Genomic DNA, 25,474 nt, shown 5'->3' on the forward strand with positions numbered 1-25,474 from the left:
CTTGTCAGACACATTTGAATTGAAAGTTCTAGGAATATGGAATGCATTTTATAAAAAAAAATTATCTATCACACATTTCCCGCCAAGATATTGTCTCACTGTTCTTTTACTCACGGAAACTTGGCTATAGAAATCTTAAGTTAATACATATAGATAAAATTGGTCAGAGGTCTCATAATTGGACCAAACTACATACATGTATAGTCTGTCTTCATGAATATTATTGTGCTAATACGTTATTATGTCAATTTCTTCTGTTTTGCCACATTAGAGCATTTACTTAATATCAGAAACAAAATCAAAGACGTAAAAGATAAGCAAAAAGATGTTAGGAAAGTTCCTTCATTGCACCAATATATAACATGACAAAGATAATATTTTCTGAAAAATATATATAAATTTTGAGACATGTTTTTTTTTTACAATATTTGTAATATACATATATGTACACTAAAATGTTCATCATTGAATAAATAAAACATAACAATAAATAAGAGAGATTGCGATCATTGAAACAAGAAAGACAACAAAGAACAAAATGAGACTGTATCAATGGCCACTTTAAAGCACATTATCGTACATCTTATAATCTGAATCGTATGCAGTGTTCAGAGCCTGAACTAAGCGCGCGAAATCGTTACGACTGAATGTGTTGTCACGTGGTCTGTGTACTTTTTCCACAAGATTCTCGGCACGTCTAATGCTGCTGACATGACCCTTCCTCCTTGGAGTTGGCTCCCCTGGTACGAGACTGATCTCGTCCGGTGCGTGGTTTACATTCATCCTTCTGGCGTACTGTGATCGTTCCCAGCTGTACCAAGGCGCTCCGCTAGTGAAACACGAGTTCTGGTCGGCTATCCTGTCTCCATCAACGTAGTACATCATATAGAAGTTACACATCTCATCGTTCTGGGTGGCGCTGTAATCACGAAACCACACAATAAGGTTAAAGAACGGATCATATATTAGTGGCTCTATCATGAAAAATAGATCAATAAATTTAAGATATTTTTGTATGGACTTGTTAGGCACCAACATTTGAAAAGTACATGTTGTATTCTGTACTGTTCAATATTAACTCGTTCAATATCGACCTACATGTATTTCGTTTCCTTTATATAAATAGTATCATTAGTATATGAATGGTCAATTAAAACGATAGGTTTTGGTGTCAGCTATATGATCTAGTACAATATGGTAACCTACCCAATAGCTACATCTCTGTCAAGGTTATTTTCCATCGTACAGCGGGCAGCCTGTAAACGTAAATATAACTGTTAGTTTTCAATACATAATGCAACACTTTCTTCAAACAGGATGATTAGACAATTGACTTTTTAACTACAGTGTACCGTATTCGCTTCTTATTATCTTGGCTTTTGATAGAGTTAGTGATTAAACAATAACATAGGTTCTACAGATACATCCCGATTCCAAGGAAAACTGCTAAACCCGATATATCAAGCTATACAAAAGAAGCATTCTGTGGTCGGACACAAAGTTTTCGGCTCTTGCTTAGCGATCAGGATAAAGGAAGTGGGACGATTGGTTTGCCCGTTATCAGTATAATATGACTGGGTGGGGTGTGTTGTTTGATGGCTTTGATTCAGAGAAATATCACTATGAGAAGGACCAAATTCCAATTATTACATGGAGATGCACTACGAATAAACCATCAACCACTCAAAATAACGTTAATGGAATTTTCTCAAGATATGATTTCACACCAAAGACTAGTTAGGATTGTATCTTTTATGCATATATCTCACCAATATGTCATCGTTTCGTATTTCCATCCCTGGGTTTGTTACGTTGTAAAACATCTGGAATAAATAAATGACTGATTACTTCATTATCTTCACAACGACAATTACTTCGATAAAAGCAGACTAACACAATTAGATCATAGATTGAATACGAATATAAACATTTTCCAGTGTCTGACCATATACATGAGCAGAGGTATACTGCCCAGTACTGAGCTAATGAATTAGAGCGATACATTCTCAGGGGATTGGAGAAGTACAGCAATGTTCTTTGTAAGTCAAGGTATCATCCTCCTTACATGGTGTTGGTCGTAAATAACGGGGTATAATCATACCATGTAATTAAGTATTGATGTCATGCACGTCCTCTATAGTTAACACACGCATGGATAACGATCTTATACTTTGTACGAATGTGTATCATCAATATTGAAGGTTCCGTAACCTCCACGGTACTAATTCAATAATATACACACTAGCTAGAGTACTGTAAGAATTATACATAGTACCTAGGGTACTGTAAGGGTTAGCGTTACACTGACCTACTCTAAGGACTGCTGATTACATAGAGATTGAACAGTGTTTTGATTGCGTTAAAGGTGGTATGAACGCAATGGGATACAGTGCGTTAAAGGTGGTATGAACGCAATGGGATACAGACATATTCAATGTAGCGCGTAAGCGCTAAATGTAGAATATGTCTGTATCCCATTGCGTTCATACCAACTTTAACGCAATCAAAACACTGTTCAATCTATATATTTACATAAATAAATCTACTTTTTACGTAAAATTTAAAACGGTGATGGTTGCTAAGTTGGGTAATTACGGTAGTCAGGATGACCGAAGATATAGTTCCGATTGTTGAATGTTATAGCTGCAGTTTGGTTTGAAATACAACAATGACACTTTTAAATTATTTTCAACATATATATTTTTTTTCAATTTGATAATATATCAATAATGTCCATTTCGAATAAAAATTGAGATAACCAAGGCGGAACGACTACCGGTGTGTATCGTTGTCAGGGTAGGGATGCGGTCCGAAGTGGAGCGAGCCGCCATATTTGATTTTCAACCGAGGAAAGTGACTGTGATATAGCCTTTTGATGGTATGACCGTTGAGCTGCTGAATGTTTGTCATGAATGTATCGGTCCAAGAACGCGATTTAGACTAAATTCTTCATAGTCATGACTTTTATTTTATTGTACGGATGATAGACAAACGTTTGCGTGTGTGTAGGCCTGATTTGAATGCCAAGACGCCCCCATTTAAGCTGATGATACTGTTTCGGATAGGCTACCTGTAATAGGTTTTTTTTTTTTTTTAGAAACCTGTATATGATCTGTTAACCTATTGTTCGCTTAGACGCTCCCAGAATTGTTCACCGACTATCAGATGTTCTGTATATTTAGGTGAGATAAGTGACCGTACACACATGTACAACTGACGTAACTATGGGATTCCCCGAACATTCCCGAGAAAAGCACCCCGGTTGAAGCCCTGACCAGCGATTCATTTTGTAGTTTATTACCGTTACAATGCTTGAACACATGTTTTGTTTTGATGTCAAATACATATCTAATTGGATGTAATAAAAACTCTTTATTGTTATTTTAAAATCCGTCAACTTATGACGCAAAATCTTATCGAAGCGTGAACTAGAAGTAGTCCGAACCTGCACTGCGTTTGTATTCATACGTCTTTGCGTTTACGCTAATTTGAACGCAACTCCCTCCCGTTGACTATATAGGGACATATGTAAATATATAGCTATAAACACACTAAGTAACAGGTCAACCAACTTTCAACAAAACTAGTAACTCCTTTCAAAATTCGTGATGTTAACCAATGTTCAATAAATCAACAACGAGCGTAACAAACGCGCTATTGTTGCCGCAGTATTTTTCTTTATAGAATAATGTAATAATCAGTAAAATAACATGTATAGCTTGTTACTGTTAGAAATTAACAAATGCGCGAATATTTCCAAATTTTTGGTAGTTAAACTACTAAAAAGTAGCAAAAGTGAAGCTGAAGCATGGTGTATTCGTGTTGTTCGAATATAAGTGATTCTCTTATTGCTGTTGTCAATGTCTCTCATTCTACAGGTATTGACAATTTAACATGTTCTATAATGTAATGAAATTCAAAAAAAAAAGAAAATATCCCAAAATGTTCTATGTCGGAAGAAAAAAACTGTTATCATATTGTGTCATTTCGGGGCGAAAAGACGAAATTTAAGGTTTGTTAATTTTCGTCTGTTTGGGGCAAAAAGACGAGATTTTTGAAGGCGAAAAAAACGAGAATTAAAGCAGCTAATTAGCGTGCATCACTTTCGTCTTTCGCCTCGAAAACACGAAATACAGAAATGGTTAATTTTCGTCTTTTCGGGGCGAAAAGTCACATATCAGCCGTTCACACGTACTTGAAGATTACATTCTGTCATATGAATAAAGAATCGATTTACTGATATTTTAAAGTTATTTTTATCGTGATTGTATCTTTCTGTTCTGTGTGTATCCAATATCGCCTTGATCCGGGTATTAACTTTACTTTCATTGAGGAGTTAAAATAATAATACCTGTGGTTCTTGAGGGCTCTTCCTGCCAATCTCCTTCCATTGGCCATCTCGGACTCTGTATCCGGATACAACTCTCCCTGAACACCATAAGATGATATATAATTAAAATTAATATTTAAACCAATACAATTACAATATTATTGCGAAAAATCATTCAAAATTGAGAAACAGTATTTTGAAGGATAACACATAATGCATTGTTTGATGTCAATGGTCTATAGTAGACTAGTAAAGTTATACACTAAGTACTATTGGCCATTAAAGAGTGCCAAATTAATCTTTATACATCCATTTTGTTTTAAAAAAAATATGATAACGCGTTAATACAAGAATAACAATGAGCATAAAACATACCCTTTGGAAGCAATATCATGTTGTCAACCCGTTGTGATGTCACAATAGTAATATGGACTCTGTGTTTTAAACCTATTTCCCTCCATATGAACTTGAATTAGTAATAAATGAATTCAGAGTTTACCTATTATGGACAATAGGTATCACAAAAAGTGAACATACTGTACTACATCTTACCGAGTGTGTGTGTGTGGGTTCTAAAAGCAAATGGATGAAGAACAAGATCAGTGCTGAGAGGACAAGCAGACTCCAAGAATTCTGTAAAATAAAAAACGGTAATATAAAATCTAGTGTTTAAATACCCATTATTGTATTGTGATAATGTTTGTTATAATTATGTAATGTTATTTTTAATATTTCCACATAACCATAACATTTTTATTAATCTATTTAATATCATGTTGTAATGCTAGAAACCACTTCAATATTTGAAATGCCTGAAATCACAACCGATAAATAATTTATCAGATTTATCGTTTACTTCTGTAATGTTTGTATGACGTACCTGTGGAATGAGATGGGATATTTCCGCTTGTTGCAAGGAGATATACACCAGCTCTCTTAGGCATTCTGAAAGATAACCACATATATTTATGTTCAAACTTGTGTAGTTACAATGTATATTATACAAATATAGCATTTTGATGAGGTCGATACATGGTTATATCGACCAAAGAAAAAATATTGACCGAGGACGTAGTCCGAGGTCGATATTTTTTCTGTGGTCGATATAACCATGTATTGACCGAAATCAAAATGCTATATTTGTTTTATTATTTTTCGGGATTTTTTTACATTTTGAAATGAGTGCAAATCTAAATAAGCATCGCATTGTAAATTCTGCTTTGCTATGACAGTTACAATCTTATGATTTTGTAACATGTTTAATTTAAGAACAACATACGAAAACAGTATCAATTGATGCACTTCACGCTTTTATTACATGCACCCGGTACATGCGTTCTTGTCAATTGCATACATGTACATGTACTCGATTATACCTGTAGTTCCATGTCGGACACAGTCAATTAAATGTGTAGTTTGTTCTCCGTTGAAATAATCCACTTCGACGCCAAACATATATTAAAAGATTCAGATTGACATGAACATACATTCTATTATGCTTAGTACTCCATTTCGTAAAATAAAAATCGTATACATACTGTACGATTAGCTTAATTCGGCCTAATGTTGTTACTAAGTCTAGGTAGAAATTTTCAAATAAATATCAAACGTATTCACTATTCAATGGCTCCAGATGCTTAATGAATGTTACTCGATTATTTCCTACTCTCCTACCGTGTTTATGTTGAAAATTTGAAAGTTTAAACTGTAGTCATCAGCTGGAAGTCATTATCATCTTTGATAGAAACCGTAACAATCAACGTCGTCTGTCACATTTTGTGGTTACGCTTCAAACTCAGGTCATCACAGCGTTTGTTTCAAAGCGCCAGGAACACGAAGCGTTTTGGTAACGTAGATGATAACGTTATCTAAAAATAACCGTGCAATATACTTTTTCTATAAACTACTTCCGGAAAAATCGTGCAATATAGTTTTTTATCGGTGAGCACGTGGCGTGTTTTTGACCAATGAGAAGCGACAAAAAATCCAGAAAAATAATAATTTTTGATATACCGAACAACAGTCAGAAAATTACACTTCAACCAATTATGAAAAATTCATAAAATGTTTTGTGATGTTTGTGTATATTTTTTACTTTTAACATCATTAGACTTTGTGACTACCGGTAGCTGTTGGACGCTCAAGAAGTTATTTTTAACCATTTTTATCAGGACATTCAGCTTGATACATATTTGACTTGGTTGCTATCATTACTTACGGTTGTTTTGTTGTTTCCATGGTAATCCCGGAACTGTCTGTTTCTCCAGCTATTCAAGAGATATTATTGATTCTTTATTTACGCAATGAACAATTTACCAAGCTTATACAAATCACATTTATTCACTGGTACTTTGTGTCCCTCTTCACATAAATATAAGCATCGAAACATTTTGAGGTATAAATTAAGAAGCAAATCGGAATGGAAAATATCTCAAAGATCTTCCATGGGTTTAAATCATTAAAATCTTACACTTATATAATATCATACTCGAAGAAATCATAATTCATTCATAAAAATTCTGATCAGCCGCTTCAATGATGTTTGATTTTATTTTTAACCCATTATTAGTATCATTCTTTGGGAGATATATTGACTGAAATGGATCATGAAATTACTAAAAGATCTCTCCTCTTACACTTTATGATTTTCCGACTTTATCACATGAAATATTCGTGTGTGTTCGTATTTATAACATAGTTTAGGGGATACAGATCTTCTCAAACAGTAACACATTACAAGGTGACACAGCTACCAGAATACATACATAGTCAGAATGCAGCTGAAGTACTTAATAAAATGACATGAATCCAAAGAATTTGTACTAACCAAACTGAAGTGATTTAAAGAGGGACACACACATCATTCTGATTTAGTGTTAATGTTACCATTGAGCATCGCATAAATGTACTTACTATCTTATGCGTAAAGATTAAGCGAACTGAAGTGTAATTTCCTTACCTAAGAATGGATCGACGTTTTTGTAGTGAACTTGCAGAACGAGATAGTCGATATCAGTGTCCCCACCTACTTTAAATCCAACACCTGTACAAAATAAATGTTGATTGGAATTAAACAACAATGAACAAGTATTCTGACTTCTGCTGAAGATATACGCTGTAAATGTCTCTTGTTGGTTTATAAATAAACTTTCATAAAAATATATTTATTCTTTAGAAAGTTATTATCCGTAAACAAAAAATATCTATTTTAGCACCAGTCGTAATTGGTTTTTGAATCCAAACTCTCTCAAGGTTTACATTTTCTCATATCATAAGAGGCTTTATCTAAATGCAACCTTCTAAACTCAAGTTATATTCTGGAAAAGAACATTCGCACATATAACCCCATCCGTTCCTATCGTTAGGAGACTAAAACCAAAAAACAAATATATGAAATAGTAATAGATGCAGTACAAATAAATGCTGTCTTTCCTGTGAACGTTTTAATTTTTTTACTTGATTACAATATAAAGCATTACATTAAAATTACAAAACGTTACATTTTAGTCGAATACTTGCAAGACGAGTTTTTGACTCGAAGTATTTTCGACATAAAATGAAGTCATTTATTATTATTATATTTTATTAATAACATTTACTATCATATATACTGCCTAAATAGAATGTTTAAATGTATATATGATTTATTTATAAGGAATCATTCATCATTGCCAAATACATATAACGAAATAATGATTTGTTTGTAAGATATTATGCCTGATAATACATCCGCATACACTGGTTAATTAACTGATATGCTATCTAACACATAATTACCCTAGGGACAACAAAAACTACACAAGATAAAGCGATACAATAAGTCGGACCTCATGATGTGATGCTTCATTAAATGTCATACAAGATAAGAGCTACGCATGTATAATTGAAAAGGATAGTCGAAATTACAAAAACATCTTATTTTCTATCTGAAACTATTTTAACAACTGAAAAATTAAAAATATCCATGCTATATTATTACATTATAATGCGATATTTGTCGTTTATACAAATAATTTCTGTCTGTTTTTCATCTGTTTATTGTGGTTGTTTCTGATATTCTTAATTTACTAATGCAGCATGAGTAGCTACTATATATCAAAACAGCAATGAGCTTGACACAATACTTTGTTTTACGACTAATGGATGGTAGGCGAACTCCTAATTATAAGCTAGAAGTAAACGATCATCCAAATAAATATTGGGGATCTATTTAGATATGTCCACTGTACATCATTAATTCCCGACGTAAAAGAATTTTTGATGTATTATATACTTTACACACAATCACCTATCATCTTCGCATGGGTCATAAATCGAAAGAATACAAGTGGAATTGTATAACATTTACATAATAAATATGTTAAACCGTGTAATTAGCCAGAGCCAATAGGTCGATGTAAGTGTATTGTATTAGGTGTACAGCAACGAACAAAAAATAGAAAAAAAAATCCAACTGAAATAAACCTTATTGTGATACGAAACGATAATAGCATACCAAGAAATATTTTCAAATGTCAATTATTAAAAGGCGAAAAGATAAATATGGGCATTCTTTTAAATAATTGCAAACCAAGTCCAACACATGTAATGTACGGTAAAACAGAACGAAGGCTTACAACGATCACTCAGTGACGAAAGGGAGAAATCAAAGCCATTTGAATATTCATATAGCATTCATTTGTTTTTGTGTGATTATACAAAATGAAATAGTTAATAGATATGTTGACAAAATGAATGGGAACTTGTCTATATGGGGTTACTTTGTGGTAAGGTACGAAAACATTAAGCATTGAAGTAGAAGAAAAATTACAGTGTTACCCTGCATTAGTTGACAACTTGACGGTTTAACGGAGTATTTTGTCACGAGAAGAACACATAATACCATATATCGCTCATTTTAGCAAAATATTTGATGTGTTTCCTTCCACCTTCACATATTCCGATTACAAACTCGTACACTATCAGTTACATAATATACATATTTATAGATACGAATCAACAACAGTCAAACCGAACATTCAAACTGTTTTTTTAAGTTGTTGATATGACGCAACATTAACACCTGTCTATACAACGTCTGTAGTCGGTAGAGTAGGGCTTAGGTAACCAGGTAGGACTTAGGTTACCAGGTAGGACTTAGGTAACCAACCAGGTAGGACTTAGGTAACCACAGTTTACATCTACCGAGTGGATCAATATGTTTCAAATTCAAATTCGATATTGTGTTAACGGAAGAGGAAGTAGATTGATTTTTACAGACGAATTCTTTGAAAAAATATCTTTGAAAATGTTCAAATTTTCCTGAACTGAATTGAAAAGAGACTGTCGGATTTTTCGACAATGCAATAGCGGCTACTCACGACGCCATACAGTAATTTATGTTGAAATAATAAATTATTCTATTTGCACCCTATTTGTGAATTGTTGCATTGACCAGAAGTAGTGGAATGATACAAGTCTTCATACTAATGTACTCAGCATTTAAAATATAACAAGAGGCCCAGAGGGCCTGTATCGCTCAGTTTTTTCTTTAAGCAATTCTGTAATGCCGTTCATTGTGTAAATATCATCTAGTGTAATTGTTTAACTTGTAGGGTTTTGTTATAGTAGATGCATCTTACGGCATCTCTACTCGGAAAATATATAGCTAAATGTTCATTCAATATTGTGTACATTTATTTGGTAAATATATGATTAGATGTAGCTATTCCTAGCGATGTTTTTTTCAGAAACTTAGGTTCATTACCGTAGCTATCAATGTATAGTTGTGTACGTACGATGTCCATCCTCACTTCGTTTTTCTAGGATAAGATATAAGGATCATTTATATTATATTCATCAGAATTAGTAATGTTGTCTAAAGTAAATATGACATACCTTTTATAAATAGAAGTTTCCATATAATAGTAATTTATTGTTGTACATTATTAGTCAGCGTCTGCTAGTTTGTAGATCGCCATCTTTGTTTTAACTTTCGGAACTCTCTGACTTCATTGTCTAAAGTAAGCGTAAGCATATCGCATGTAAAATCTAGAGAATTGTATATCCGGGTACTTTTATTTGTATCGCGCCTTTTGATTGGTCGATCAATAGTATAAATAGTTGGCACCCGCGAATATTCAAGGAGAGCGATTTTACTCCTCTCACGAGACGGTTGATCTCCACACTCCTCATACCAGCTTACGGATATACTTTTCCACAAGTATTATGAATTCAGCTGAAGAGGTAAAGAACTAATGATATAAATACTTGGGCGTTTTTTGTAAAAGAACATCACCCATAATTTATACTATATTATATAGTATATATATATATATCTATCTATCTATCTCCCGTCTCCAATATTCGCCAATATCCGCCATACTTAGTATTTTTTTATAATAGAGTAATAATGAACATTTATAAATGATAAACCTAGTTATTGGTGCTCTCGTGTAGTTTAATAAGTTTTTAACACAATTTCTTTGATATTATCAGTATTAGGCTAAATTGTCAATAATCGCCAATAATCGCCGATAATCGCCAACATTCGCCAATATCTCCAATAGCTTCCGGCTGGAATATGTTGTTGTGGCGAAGGTGATTTTTGGAGAGAATTTATATACGAAAATGTTGTAAGATATTGATGTGAATGTTAAAGTTTATGAATGTGTTGTACCATTAAATATCATAAATTGTAATTTATTTATGAGTTTGAGTTATTATTGTCTACCAAAGAAAGTAACCAATAAGTGCCAAAAGCCGAGACCAGACGAACTCAATAGACGTTAGCGACTGAATAATAGACAGCGACGTTACAATGGTGGCAGCGGTGGGATAGGTAAATAAATACTTATCCTTTATATACTTGAATTAACTTCAAGTGAAAAGAAAATATATATCTTTATTTATATCTGGTATTGGTGGCGTATTTGGTTTTTGGTACAACAATACATTCATAAACATAAAACATGGACGATTCAAACATCGTCAGTTTTAGAGTGTTAAGTACAACATCAGAATGTGATGAAAACGAAAATGGCTTAGTTGAGCTACATGAGAGAGACCAAGTAACTTTTACAGAAAATAATAGTTCTGGAGACGGGAACGAAATTCGCAATGCTATTAAAAATCACATGAGTATGTTCAATTCTGAAATACAGAAAAGTCTAAATTCTGTCCAAGAACAAATGCAAAAATACTTTGTAGAGTTTGATAGTAAACTTGATAATTTGCAAAGTCAAATTTCCAATACGCAAGTTAAAGGTGTAAATTCTGAAACTGAACCGGAGACAGTGACTTCTTTTATACGGTCAAATAACATGTTAGGTCAGAGACATTCCAGTAGCACTCCTCACCGCTCCGATATTGATATCACTGAGAGTGGTCAAAGACCCTTGCCAGTGGCTTCCTCTAGTCGGAACGATGATGAGTTTTGTACAAATAACCCCTTCCCGTCGAATGGATTTCCTCAAAGATCTAACTCTAGAAACAATAGTGGTAGAATGAAACCCCATACATATGACGGATTGGATGATTTAGATGAATATCTAACTCAGTTTAACATTGTGTCTGAAATAAATCAGTGGAGTTACGAAACAAAATCGTTATACTTAGCTGGTAGTCTAGTTGGAGGTGCTAGGGCTCTTTTGAATGAAATGGATTATAGACAAAGGCGAGATTACAGAAGTCTTGTCGAAGCACTAAGCAACAGATATGGTTCAGAGAATAGGGCCGAGATTTTTCGTTCTAATCTCCAAAGTAAAACTAGGGAGAAAAATGAGAGACGATACCCGAGTTAGCTCAGTCTGTAAAAACGCTTACGAGGAAAGCATATCCAAATGCTTCCTCTGATATGATAGAACTCCTGGCTTTGGATTTCTTCATAGACGCGTTAACTGACACAGACATAAGATTGCGACTTAGGGAAGTTGGTCCAAAAACAATCGGCGATGCTGAGAGAATAGCTGTTAGACTTGAAGCTCACAGGGTTGCCGACAAAACAAGAGGTAAACACTCTGTAAGAGCTTTGGAGGTCAATCCTAAGTCATGTAATCTAGATGAAAAACTAGATAAGCTCAATGAACAACTGTCTTCTTTATCAAAGGAGGTTAAAAACATAAAGAAACAGAAAGGTTCGCAAGGGCATAGGGATAAAAATACAGACTCTGCGAAGAATGGTCATACCAGTACAAACAAATCAAACTGGAATCCCGGTAGACAAAGTGCAAACAATGGAAATAGAAACAATGTTAGGTACAACAACCAACATACAAATAATCAGGGAAACTTCCAACGGTCGGGTTTGAGGACCGAAACTCACCAGAATCACCAAGGTCCGAGATCAAATTAAGTGCAAGTGTTTCAGATACAGACGGTGGTTTATTTGTTTTAGCACAAATAGCCGATACCCCAGTATCTATGTTAGTTGACACAGGTTCAAGTGTTACAATATTGAAAAAGAGTATTTTGGAGTCGTGGCCTCTTTCACAGAGACCAAAAATAACACCAGTTAACATGACCCTAGTAACAGCGACTGGGGATTCATCAGCTTTTTATGGTAAAATGAACATTGATATTGAAATGGGTGGAAAGTTGTTTAACCAAGATGTTTTATTGGCGGACATCAGCAGTGATGCCATTCTTGGTATTGATTTCTTAAATACCCATCAATGTGACATTATCATGAGCAAGAAGTGTATCAATGTGAATGGGGAAAGGATACATTGTTTTGTTAAAGATGAGACAGTCTCTTCATCCTGTTGTAGAATAGCTGTAACGGAGAATGTTATAATTCCTCCTGAAACAGAAGTTATAGTGCCAGGGAAAGCTATAGACTTAATCCAAGATACTATTGGATTGTGTGAACCACATCAACCTTTTATAGAAAAGAGTGGTCTTTTAGTGGCTAAGTCCTTAGTCGATCTAAATCGAGGGAAAATACCAATCAGAGTGGCTAACCTCAGTAAAGTTCCCTTTACAATGTATAAAAATACAGTTGCTGCTACTTACGAAGCAGTTAAAATTCCAATGGTAGAAAATGTTAACAGTGTCAAATCGAGTAAGGGATGTTCCAATCAAGAAGATATCCCCGATCACATGAAAGACATGTTTGAAAAGACAGCAGCAAATCTGTCTTCAAAACAAAAGCTCAAGTTGAAGGAAGTGTTTCTGAAACATACAGCACTATTTCCAAATTCCCAGGATGATCTTGGCTGTACTCACCTAGTGGAACATACAATCGATACAGGGCAAGCGAAACCAATAAGACAACAGCCTTATCGCATTCCACTTGCAAAGCGTCTTTGTGCAGAATCTGAAATCAAAGACATGGCAAAGAACGGAATTATAGAACCTTCAAATAGTCCGTGGAGTAGTCCCATTATCATGGTGAACAAGCCTGATGGCTCAGTGAGGTTCTGTTGCGATTTTCGCAAGCTCAATGATTGTACCATTAAAGACAGTCAACCTTTGCCGAGGATTGATGACACTTTAGATGCGTTATCAGGATCAGCTTGGTTTAGTACGCTTGATCTTAAGTCAGGGTTTTGGCAAGTAGGAGTAGCAGAAAAAGATCGTCCAAAAACTGCCTTTTCTATTCAAGGCAGCGGGCTTTGGCAATTTAAAGTCATGCCTTTTGGACTTTGCAATGCTCCTGCTACATTTGAGAGATTGATGGAAAGGGTTCTTCATGGGTTAACGTGGAACATTTGTCTAGTTTACTTAGATGACATCATTGTCTTTTCCAAGACATTTTACGAACACATGGATCGTCTAGATCAAGTTTTAACTAGAATAAAAGAGGCAAATTTGAAGTTGTCTCAAAAGAAATGTTCATTCCTCAAACAAACCGTCTCATTTTTAGGTCATACCATAAGTGGAGAAGGTGTTTCCACTGAACCTAAAAAGATTGACGATGTCAACAACTGGCCTACCCCAGGAAATGTTAAAGAAGTAAGAGGTTTCCTGGGACTGTGCTCTTACTATAGAAAATTTGTGCATGGTTTTTCAAACATAGCAAAGCCTCTGCATAAATTGACAGAAAAGGGTGAAATCTTTGTTTGGACAAAAGAATGCGACGAAGCTTTCAGGCAGCTCAAACAATCTTTGACTAGTGCACCAATCCTGTCATATCCTACCTCAAATGATATGTTTATACTTGATACAGACGCAAGTAATGTTGGGATGGGGGCAGTACTTTCACAAGTTCAAAATGGTCAAGAGAAAGTAATTTCTTACTACAGTAAGTGTTTCTCAAAAGCGGAACGAAGATATTGCGTGACCAGACGTGAATTGTTGGCAGTGATCAGTTCTATTAAGAACTTTCATCACTACTTGTATGGACGTCACTTTCTAGTTCGAAGTGATCATGGAGCCTTAAGATGGCTCACGAACTTCAAGAAGCCTGAAGCACAAATGGCAAGATGGCTTGAAATTCTAGCTACATATGACTATAAAATACAGCACCGAGCTGGCAGAGTCCACTCAAATGCTGATGCAATGTCACGTAGACCATGTGTCAATGACGAATGCACTTACTGCTCAAGAGCAGAATTACGTTACTCTGATAGTAAGGCAGATATAGACCAGTGTTTTCCAAAACGAACAATTGATTCATTGGCCACTGGACAAACGGACTCTCAAGAGGATGAAATTCTTGACGATGCAAGCCATAAACCGGCTTCAGTTAAAGATTCCATTCATAGAAGTGACTACACTTTTGTTACCCAAGTGGATGATGGAAACCAGTTACGCGAAGTCATTGCTTGCGGGAATGAATCAACTGAGAGTGATTCCGTTGATATGAATCAGGAGAGTCTTGAAGACAGTATAAAGAAAGAGAGTAAACGTGTCTTTTCAGTCAACGTCTCTAATGAAACAAGTGGTATAGGCCTACGGACGAATGCAACTGTCCGCACTTGTAGAGACCTACGTAGCAATAGCAAGAAAGTAACCAAGTGTGAGGAGACAGTAGAAATGGATAGAGCTTATCTCACCAAAATTCAAATTGAAGATCCTACTATAGGACTTCTGAGAATTTGGAAGCAGGAGAAGACGATCCCTGTTTGGTCAGAGATCGCTCATCAGTCAGTAGAACTCAAATATTATTGGAATCGTTTGGATTCTTTAATATTGGTAGATGACATATTGTATAGGAAATGGGAAAGTGACAATGGAAAGGAAACTCAACTTCATGTGGTAGCACCTAAATCATTGATTCCAACAATTATGCAAGAGTTGCATGACAGTCCTTCGGGAGGACACCTTGGAATCAAGAAAACACTTCACAAAGTGCGACAACGTTTCTTCTGGTTCTGTTTACGAAGAGATGTAGAAAAGTGGTGTAAGGAATGTGATATTTGTGGATCTCGGAAAGGGCCGAGGAAATATCCAAAAGCTGCTATGTTACAGTACAATGTCGGAGCACCTCTTGAGAGGATTGCTCTTGATATCATGGGTCCATTACCTCGTAGTAATAATGGAAACAAATATATCTTAGTGATATCAGATTATTTTACAAAATGGCTAACAGCCATACCCGTAAGAAATCAAGAAGCACATACTATAGCAAACAAGGTTGTGGAAAAGTTCATATCGGTGTTTGGTGTCCCATTACAGATCCATTCGGATCAAGGTACAAACTTTGAGTCTTTACTATTTAAGGAAATGTGTCAGATACTTGGTTCAGAAAAGACGCGTACGACTCCCATGCATCCTCAATCTGATGGTTTAGTGGAACGGGCAAATCGAACATTACAAAACATGATTGCATCATTTGTTTCAAGTAGCCAAAAAGATTGGGACAAGCATTTACCTGTTCTTACTATGGCTTACAATTCTGCAATTCACCAGAGTACTGGATATTCACCAAGTGCATTAATGTTTGGCAGAGAGATAAACATGCCAATAGATCTGATACTTGGAAATCCAGACTCGAATCAATTTCATGCAACTGATTTTGGTTACGACTTGCAACAGAAGTTGTCGACAGTTCATGATTTTGCTCGTAAGAACATAGCTAAAGCAAGTGACATACAGAAGAGAAAATACGATCATAAAGCATATCAAAGTTCATACTCCAAAGGTGATTTGGTATGGCTATATGCACCTCAGTGTAAACCACAGAGAAGTCCTAAGTTGTCTCTTCCATGGGTGGGTCCATTCACTGTAACAAAGAAACTAAATGAGGGTGATTTATAGAATTCAGTTAAACACCAAGTCAAAACCAAAAGTGGTACATCATGATAGATTGAAACCGTATCAGGGAAGTCGCACTGTCTCTCGGAACAGATCAGCCTCTGAAACAGAAAATAAGAAATAGAAATTAAACAGTTGATAAACATGTGCATGAATCTTGCCAGGTCACGATAAATAACAAATGTTATTATTTCTTGCAGTACACCTGTGCAATTTGCATGAACATCAAGTTTGAAAAGATGTGCCGAGCTGTCCGCCACGTACAGGAGAAGCATTCGAACTTTTCCTATCAGTGTTTAAAGTGCCTGTCGTTATTCAGCCGAAGAAATTACAAACATGGTTGCAAGGACGTATCCAGATTGGATCTTGAAATGATTAGCCCAAGCGGAGAGCGCGGTGAAGCGGCTTTACGTCTCTTTCGTTTGTGGAAGGCCAAAGACCAAGCCAAACTAATCTTGAGCACCGGAGGAGCGCCGACCAAATGCGACTCTGAGTTATCACTTGATGAGTTTCGGGTCCCGGAGACTTTATTACCTTTACCTGCTACGCCACAGAAGTCTACAAAAACACCATCGGATGACCTAAGCGATATATCAGAAGTGGAATTGGAGGACTGTCCTGAAAACACAACATCTAAAGAGAAATCTCCGTCCAAGAAGAAGAAAGTCAACAGAAGGAGGAAAGTGTACAAATCGAAGTCTGTGTGCTCCAGTAGTTCATCTTCCTCATCATCCTCATCTTCCTCATCTTCCTCCAGCTCCAGTGAGGATGAGCCTCAGCCTGAGCCTGAAACTGAGGTTACAAGGGCCACAAAGAGAAAAGTCTCATTTCGGGATGAGGATGTAGTGGAATCCGTCCCCTGTAAGTCTTTGAGTGATCCTTCTGAAAAGGAAAGAGTATCGGAAGTGCAGCTCCTACTGAAGACACTGCAAGAGGGAAGAGTGATACTTAATGTTGGCGGACGACACTTTGAGACCAGCAAAATGACCCTGAGAGCGGACACTAACTCCATATTTGCAGAGTTGTTCGCAGAAGGTAGCATCTTTGAACCCTACAGCAAGGACACATATTTTATAGATAGGGATCCATCCCACTTCCGATTCATCCTCAACTATCTTCGTAACGGTGTTGTTTGCGACCTGAGGACACTGCCATCAGATTCTAGATATCTTTATGAACTGTACTACGAGGCTAGGTATTACAAGTTAGAGGGACTACAAACGGCCATCACTATGAAACTGAGCCAACCCAACCTAATTGGACCAGGATTCCAAAAGGAAGCCCAGTTTTTGTCTTAGGGGAAGTGCGCGAGTTGAGACATTCCAGAATATTTTTTTTACGCGAGTGAACATTAGAAGTGCGCGAGTTGAGACATTCCAAAATATTTTTTACGCGAGTGAACCTTAGGATAGACGTGAAAAATGGAAGTGCGCGAGTTGAGACATTCCAGAATAATTTAACGCGGGAGTAAACGCAAGATGAAGATGACATTTCATTACAAAACTATATATGTATTTCATATTTTGAAAATATAATAATTCTTTTGGAGACCAAAATTTTATGAAGAGGGGGGCAATGTAATGCCGTTCATTGTGTAAATATCATCTAGTGTAATTGTTTAACTTGTAGGGTTTTGTTATAGTAGATGCATCTTACGGCATCTCTACTCGGAAAATATATAGCTAAATGTTCATTCAATATTGTGTACATGTATTTGGTAAATATATGATTAGATGTAGCTATTCCTAGCGATGTTTTTTCAGAAACTTAGGTTCATTACCGTAGCTATCAATGTATAGTTGTGTACGTACGATGTCCATCCTCACTTCGTTTTTCTAGGATAAGATATAAGGATCATTTATATTATATTCATCAGAATTAGTAATGTTGTCTAAAGTAAATATGACATACCTTTTATAAATAGAAGTTTCCATATAATAGTAATTTATTGTTGTACATTATTAGTCAGCGTCTGCTAGTTTGTAGATCGCCATCTTTGTTTTAACTTTCGGAACTCTCTGACTTCATTGTCTAAAGTAAGCGTAAGCATATCGCATGTAAAATCTAGAGAATTGTATATCCGGGTACTTTTATTTGTATCGCGCCTTTTGATTGGTCGATCAATAGTATAAATAGTTGGCACCCGCGAATATTCAAGGAGAGCGATTTTACTCCTCTCACGAGACGGTTGATCTCCACACTCCTCATACCAGCTTACGGATATACTTTTCCACAAGTATTATGAATTCAGCTGAAGAGGTAAAGAACTAATGATATAAATACTTGGGCGTTTTTGTATAAAAGAACATCACCCATAATTTATACTATATTATATAGTATATATATATATATATCTATCTATCTATCTCCCGTCTCCAATATTCGCCAATATCCGCCATACTTAGTATTTTTTTATAATAGAGTAATAATGAACATTTATAAATGATAAACCTAGTTATTGGTGCTCTCGTGTAGTTTAATAAGTTTTTAACACAATTTCTTTGATATTATCAGTATTAGGCTAAATTGTCAATAATCGCCAATAATCGCCGATAATCGCCAACATTCGCCAATATCTCCAATAGCTTCCGGCTGGAATATGTTGTTGTGGCGAAGGTGATTTTTGGAGAGAATTTATATACGAAAATGTTGTAAGATATTGATGTGAATGTTAAAGTTTATGAATGTGTTGTACCATTAAATATCATAAATTGTAATTTATTTATGAGTTTGAGTTATTATTGTCTACCAAAGAAAGTAACCAATAAGTGCCAAAAGCCGAGACCAGACGAACTCAATAGACGTTAGCGACTGAATAATAGACAGCGACGTTACAATTCTGTAATTTAGTAATAAGTGATTCAATAATCACAAAGACAAATTTACCCCATAATTTGTTTAATTTTGAATCCCAACCATATAATGATACGGATGCTACCATTGCATAATGAGTGCTTTCCTATGCTCAGTTGCAGGGAAGAAATATCGAAATAGCCAAATTGACCCGTTTTGACCCCACCCCTCAGGCCCCCGGGGGATCAGCCCCATCATTATTACAATTTTGAATCCCCACCCTATAAGGATGCTACCATTGCATTATGAGTGCTATCCCATGCTTAGTTTCAGAGAAGAAGTTGTTTATATAGAAATAGCCAAATTGACCCGTTTTGACCCCGCCCCTCAGGCCCCCGGGAGGTCAGCCCCATCATTTGTAAAATTTTGAATCCCCACCCTATAAGGATACTACCATTGCATTATGAGTGATATTTCGTGCTTAATTTCAGAGGAGAAGTTGTTTTTATGGAAATAGCCAAATTGACACCTTTTGACCCCGCCCCTCAGGCCCCCGGGGGTCAGCCCTTCATTTGTACAATTTTGAATCCCCCACCCTATAAGGATGTAAATCATTGCATTATGGGTGCTATCGCATGCTTAGTTTCAGAGAAGAAGTCGTTCATATGGAAATGGCCAAATTGACCCCTTTTGACCCCGCCCATCAGGCCCCCGGGGGTCAGCAACATTGTTTGTAAAATTTTGAATCCCAACCATATAAGGATGATACCATTGCATTATGAGTGCTATCGCATGCTTAGTTTCAGAGAAGAAGTCGTTTATATGGAAATAACCAAATTGACCCTTTTTGGCCTCGCCCCTCAGGCCCCTGGGGGTCAGTCCCATCATTTGTACAATTTTCAGTCAGTTACCCATAAGGATGCTACCAGTCAAATTTTGTTAAATTCTGACCAGCGGGTATGGAGAAGAAGTCGATTGTTGACGTACGGACGGACGACGGATGACGGACGCCGGACGCTACGGTATGGCATAAGCTCACCTTGGTCCTTCGGACCAGGTGAGCTAATAAATTAAAGAAATCTCAGTTGAACAGTACTTCTTGTCTATCGATAAACCATTTCGCTTGAGAATTTGTTTGTAACTGATACGTACGGCAAAGTATATCTATGTATACATATGTATAAACAACACAACAAGAAAATAGTTGAGCTTAGTTTAGGTGTACATATGTATAGATATATAACGGCATGTTTGTGTTAAAAGAACACTTTCCAGTAAAATATAGACCATTCAACATCCAGGACAGAAATGGTATGTAGAGCGCGTCAGTAATACACTGTCGGAGTCAGGAGAGACCAATCGCACAATTGCGAACACGACAGCGTGTTACAGAGGGGATAGAACGGCAACAAAAAGCAATTACTCGTCATCCAACAGAAATAAGATTACAGACGCACTGTTACCTCAGGCATTTTAAGGTTTATGATGTGAAATCAATCTGCGAAAAATAGGTTTCCGTACGCTCCCTTATGAACATTAATTGAACGATGATGGTACCATGGTAGCAACCAATTTACATATAATTGGTGCTATATTAGGGATATTTCAGTTAGCAATCTCTTACATCTCAAGCGACACATCTGCACAAGATCTTCACCAGTGCTACATACTAGTATATGGATTATTTTTTTTTCCGAAATTGAATTTTCATTGAACGTTATTGCTATAAATGTGAATAAGATGTTCATTCTGCGATGAATAGGAATTCAGTAACTGAGATTGAACTATAATAAAGGCCTCTCTATACCATGAAAGTATTGGTTGATTACAGGAGTGGTAGAAAAGATACGGTTCTCCTAGACAAAATAGGACGAAGAATGGGGTTTCCTGCCAACGGAGAGAACGAAAAATCCATACATTGAAACATTTTCCTTAACAACAGACACGACTATGAGGCACCTGACAATATACAATTATAGTGAATATAAAATACATTTTCACTACCGAGTGTTTTCGAAGAAAAGTGTATAGAAAAGTGTATAGCGTATTGATAAAGTGTATATCAGGAACATCAAAACACCTAGGTACCACACAAAACCCCAGTGACGTAAACAGCCACGTCTGGAGGTAACCATGCTTCTACTGGCACTAATATTGGCCCTGTCGCCAACAAAGACAGCAGAACCGTTAATGGCCTACACATCTGTAGTCCATTCTAGCTTAATCAATCTCCCGGGACACTAGCCTTTATTGATATATATATGTATTTCCTTCCCTCTGTATCCCCAACGTAAAACTGTACATTAGCTTGACGCTATTTCGGTACTGGTGTAATGTATGGGAATGTTCAGGATGGAATTCTAAAGTTCAGCGGAGAATACATGTTGACAAGAAGGCCATAGATTATTACGTTCGGCGGTAGTGTGAATAACCGCAACTTTTAAATTATTAGAATCTAGTAATTATTATTACTAGCATAGTATTGTTGTTCCCATATAAACATTTCGAAAGCGATACCTATCGGTTTTTTATCATTGTTAGTTTAACGTCCTATTAACAGCCAGGGTGATGTAAGGACCTAGCACCCGGCAATTGCACCACGTGGGAACTCGAGAGGTGGAGAGTTTGTGGAAATATGTCACATTATGATTGATATAAAAATCCATTGCATGAATTTTATAACTTCGTAAGAAGACGAAAAAGCATCAGACAATAGAAACGTCTGAAAATATATGGCATTTTCTCTTGACCATCGATAGCAGGAATGCGTTCATCGTCTTTGACCTATGCTATTACGAGTTTTAAAGGTATCTAAAAATTAAAAGCTTACTCTGTATTTTTATAGAACATTCGATGTCCACACCATCAAACTTGATGCAGACTATTTCAAAACATTCCACCGTTAACACCATATCGATCGTGTGTGGACACGGCTGTACATCATTAACGACTGCGAGTCTATTTTATTCGAATGGACATTTACTAGAGCGCCAGGCATTTCCTAAGTGACTGAAAACAGTAGAATAAACAAGCGTATTCCAAGGTAAAATCGATACATGTGTGTGTGGGCGAACAGATAACTCAAAATTAGTTCCTTTCTCTATACCAAACGATCAGGCCACTCTGAAGTCTGCGTGATCAAGGACGATTCTTCATGCCAGCATTTCATATAACGGTGCAAGGCCATGTTTGAAAAAAAAAACATTCCAGCTTCATATCTGGTTTTTCTTAGCTTTCATTTTGTACTGGATTGAATAATGAAATTAGAATTAAGTCGTGTAGAACTGATAAGACCAAACTCATGGAGTGGATATGTCTCAAACGGACTTCATTCACTGCATAATGAATGCAGTTACATGATGTAAAAACTGGTCATGAACTGCAAAACACACGATAACGTCACGTAATATCGCACTTTAATTCTAGGAAACCATTTAGCTGTCCGTGAAATCAAGATTATTTCGAAATCTGCCTTCTAATTATACAAGTTTTCCTATTTGGTTATCATCTAATTTAAGAAAGAAACTCAGACCCAAGGGTTCACATAATTGATTTAGAACAAACAATATTGCTGCATAAATTTATGGTATTGCTGGAGTTAAATAACCATCATGCGAGAGATCTTATCGATTCCCTCCTCTACATCTAAGATGTAATCATTTAGACGTGTATTCAATGTCAGTTTAGCGGATGTAACCAATTTCAATATCCATGACAAAATCAAGTTACAAATACCATTGCAATGACAGCCAATTTCTTCCGAAAATATTATCAGACTTTTCAAGATTTTCAAAGCAATGCTGTGCAAGCATTCGCTTGCTGTATTTGCCGTATGTCTATGAGACGAAGGATTAAGTGCATCCAAGCGACGCATCAGAGACCGTGATTACTGTCGTATAGAACTGATGGGCAAATCTCTTCTCTAATTAAAGAAACATTTGTACTGTATCAACAGCTAGACGCGTGATGTTTTCTTAAGAAAGAGGTGCAGTCCCCTTCTCTAAACAAGGAATTGTCAAACGAAACAAGCCCGTTCAGTGCATTCGATTCTATTCTTGTTTTGTTTACATTTTTGTAAATCTGCGTCTTGTTTGTTTTTGTCACATTGCTTCCTTTTGTTATCTCAACTGAGATGATATTGACGTTCCTGACGACATAATGCCGTGTCCCCAACACATTGCCGACTTGCGGTTTATGACAGTTTAGGACGTATCGACCAGTTCCTTGCCACTCGCGTGAGTGACAGATAGTTTGATCAGACTGGGCAGTCCTTGAAAATAGACTTAGAACCATGATACCGCATTCGAGTCGGCATAAGAACCGTGTCCTATGCAGCTTTGATGTAAAAAAATGAATGAGCAACAATATAAAAATATGTGCTTTACCGAATCTTCCCTCAAATATTCTGCAAATATTCTGCTCTGTATTTAACAAAGGTACAGGTTGGGTATTTTCTTATTTTATAAATTTGCTATTGTTTTTGGTAACTCGATATATTGAATATTTTAAGAATGTGTGGGCCTTGACAATGTTATACATTGTGTCTACTGAATAGAACAACAAGGACGGTGTAAAATAATAACTGACTGCTAAAAAGGTGCCTCTATTTGATGTTTTATGTTGTTTTTTGGTTTTGTAAGCATTGTATTTCATGTAACATTAAACAAAAACAATGTAATATTAAATAAAATCACTATCAGAAAGTAACCAGGGAGATAAAAACAGAGGTTTAGACAGTCTTATACCGCTCCTCCTTTAATAAGGTTTCTTGTTATTTAATTCAGCCAAATTTCACAGTTTGAATCAGTCCGTATACGGGTGAAATTGGCACGTATTCAACAGGGAGGTCGAATGAAACGTGCTTTAAGGCGTGTTGTTCGTCTTACCTTCAGGAAGTTTGAGGGCTGGGGCGTCCATTGCCCATGCGTAGACGATTTGTTGTCCTTGACCACAGACCCCAGCTGTGGAGTAGGAGGAGGTTGTGTGCGCCATCTCGCCGCAGTTCCTGTCAACAAGAATATAGATGTAAACAGTTGGTGAGCAATGCTTTTTTATTATCTTTACTTTCTTCTCTAAATTGATAATAAACAATAATATAAAAAATATTTGTTTAAATAACTAAACCCTAATCGTACAGCCGTCACTTAAAGGTGAAGTAAATATGACGAATCCATATTAGTATCACTGAATGAAATTAATTAAAGATTTGATGAAAGATATATCCCGAGTATGTTATAAAATCAACTGCAACATCAACTGAATGAAAAATGGCGATCTTATACATTGATAGGTATTAAACTTCGTGTGACAATACAAGTATGTAAATGATGAATCATGTTTACATAAACGTTGCATTGATTTATCTAACTAAATCGCTCATTATTTTTTAATTAAAAATAACATTTCCTTAACACACGTGACAGATATTGATAACTAAAAACAGGGTTGGCCCCATACTTTGTCTCTATCCTGACACCCTTGGTACTACTCACCAAATCGCATTGTCGCCCCGAACGCCTGGCTGTTTACATCCGTATAGCAAGATATGGTGAGCAATGTCTTTGTTAGCATGAGGACGGAATCCGACTGTAATCAGAGCGAGAAATATCAAGTCAAACTCCAATTCATTATATATGTTTATCTAATACATTAAATGATTTCAAATTACTTGACATTTAAAAAGACACCATTTGATCAGTTCACCATTCCAGTATCGTCTTAGTTTCTATGGGTTACGATCACATACGATCTCTACACCCCTTGACTATCTCATAGCAAACTTGAAGATTCTGTATATGACATCATTTTGTTTTTTTAATAATTCCAGTATCATCCTAGTTTTCTATGGGTTACGATCACATACGATATCTAAACCCTTGGACTATCCCATTGCAAATTTGAAGGTTCTGTATATGACATCATTTGATCATTTCATCATTCAAGTCATGTCTTAGTTTTCTATGGGTCGCGATCACATACGAACTCTACACCTCTGAACTATCTCATAGCAAACTTGAAGGTTCTGTATATGTCATCATTTTATCATTTCATCATTCCAGTCATGTCTTAGTTTTCTATGGGTTACGATCACATACGATCTCTACATCCCTGAACTATATCATAGCAATCTTGAAGGTTCTGTATGCGGCATCGGATAAGCAGGTAGTTTTATCC

General features: G+C 36.1%; 2 protein-coding genes across 5 annotated transcripts in view; one reads left to right on the forward strand and one right to left on the reverse strand.

Moving 5' to 3' along the window:
• Positions 1-542: 542 nt before the first annotated feature.
• LOC138332934 (probable peptidylglycine alpha-hydroxylating monooxygenase 1) overlaps positions 543-25,474 on the reverse strand; it is a 34,311-nt gene continuing 9,379 nt past the window's right edge. For all 4 annotated transcript variants that reach the window (XM_069280986.1, XM_069280985.1, XM_069280987.1 and 1 more), the window contains 10 exons: positions 24,793-24,886; positions 24,187-24,305; positions 7,290-7,373; positions 6,549-6,597; positions 5,211-5,275; positions 4,883-4,963; positions 4,352-4,428; positions 1,770-1,823; positions 1,207-1,256; positions 543-919 (listed from right to left, as the gene is read on the reverse strand). In XM_069280986.1, the coding sequence (XP_069137087.1) occupies positions 562-919; positions 1,207-1,256; positions 1,770-1,823; positions 4,352-4,428; positions 4,883-4,963; positions 5,211-5,275; positions 6,549-6,597; positions 7,290-7,373; positions 24,187-24,305; positions 24,793-24,886 (1,031 nt within the window). In that variant the 3' untranslated portion in view covers positions 543-561. The remainder of the gene's footprint in view (positions 920-1,206; positions 1,257-1,769; positions 1,824-4,351; positions 4,429-4,882; positions 4,964-5,210; positions 5,276-6,548; positions 6,598-7,289; positions 7,374-24,186; positions 24,306-24,792; positions 24,887-25,474) is intronic.
• LOC138332936 (uncharacterized) lies at positions 10,329-18,516 on the forward strand. Its single transcript, XM_069280989.1, has 2 exons — positions 10,329-11,150; positions 16,708-18,516. The coding sequence occupies exon 2, from the start codon at positions 16,726-16,728 to the stop codon at positions 17,803-17,805; it is 1,080 nt and encodes a 359-aa protein (XP_069137090.1). The 5' UTR covers positions 10,329-11,150; positions 16,708-16,725; the 3' UTR covers positions 17,806-18,516.

This window comes from Argopecten irradians, chromosome 10 (genome assembly GCF_041381155.1).
Source record: "Argopecten irradians isolate NY chromosome 10, Ai_NY, whole genome shotgun sequence".
Lineage (NCBI taxonomy): Eukaryota > Metazoa > Mollusca > Bivalvia > Pectinida > Pectinidae > Argopecten > Argopecten irradians.

Coding starts and splice junctions, on each gene's coding strand:
- LOC138332936 (XM_069280989.1), top strand. CDS start 16,726: ATGAACATCAAGTTTGAAAAGATGTGCCGAGCTGTCCGCCACGTACAG.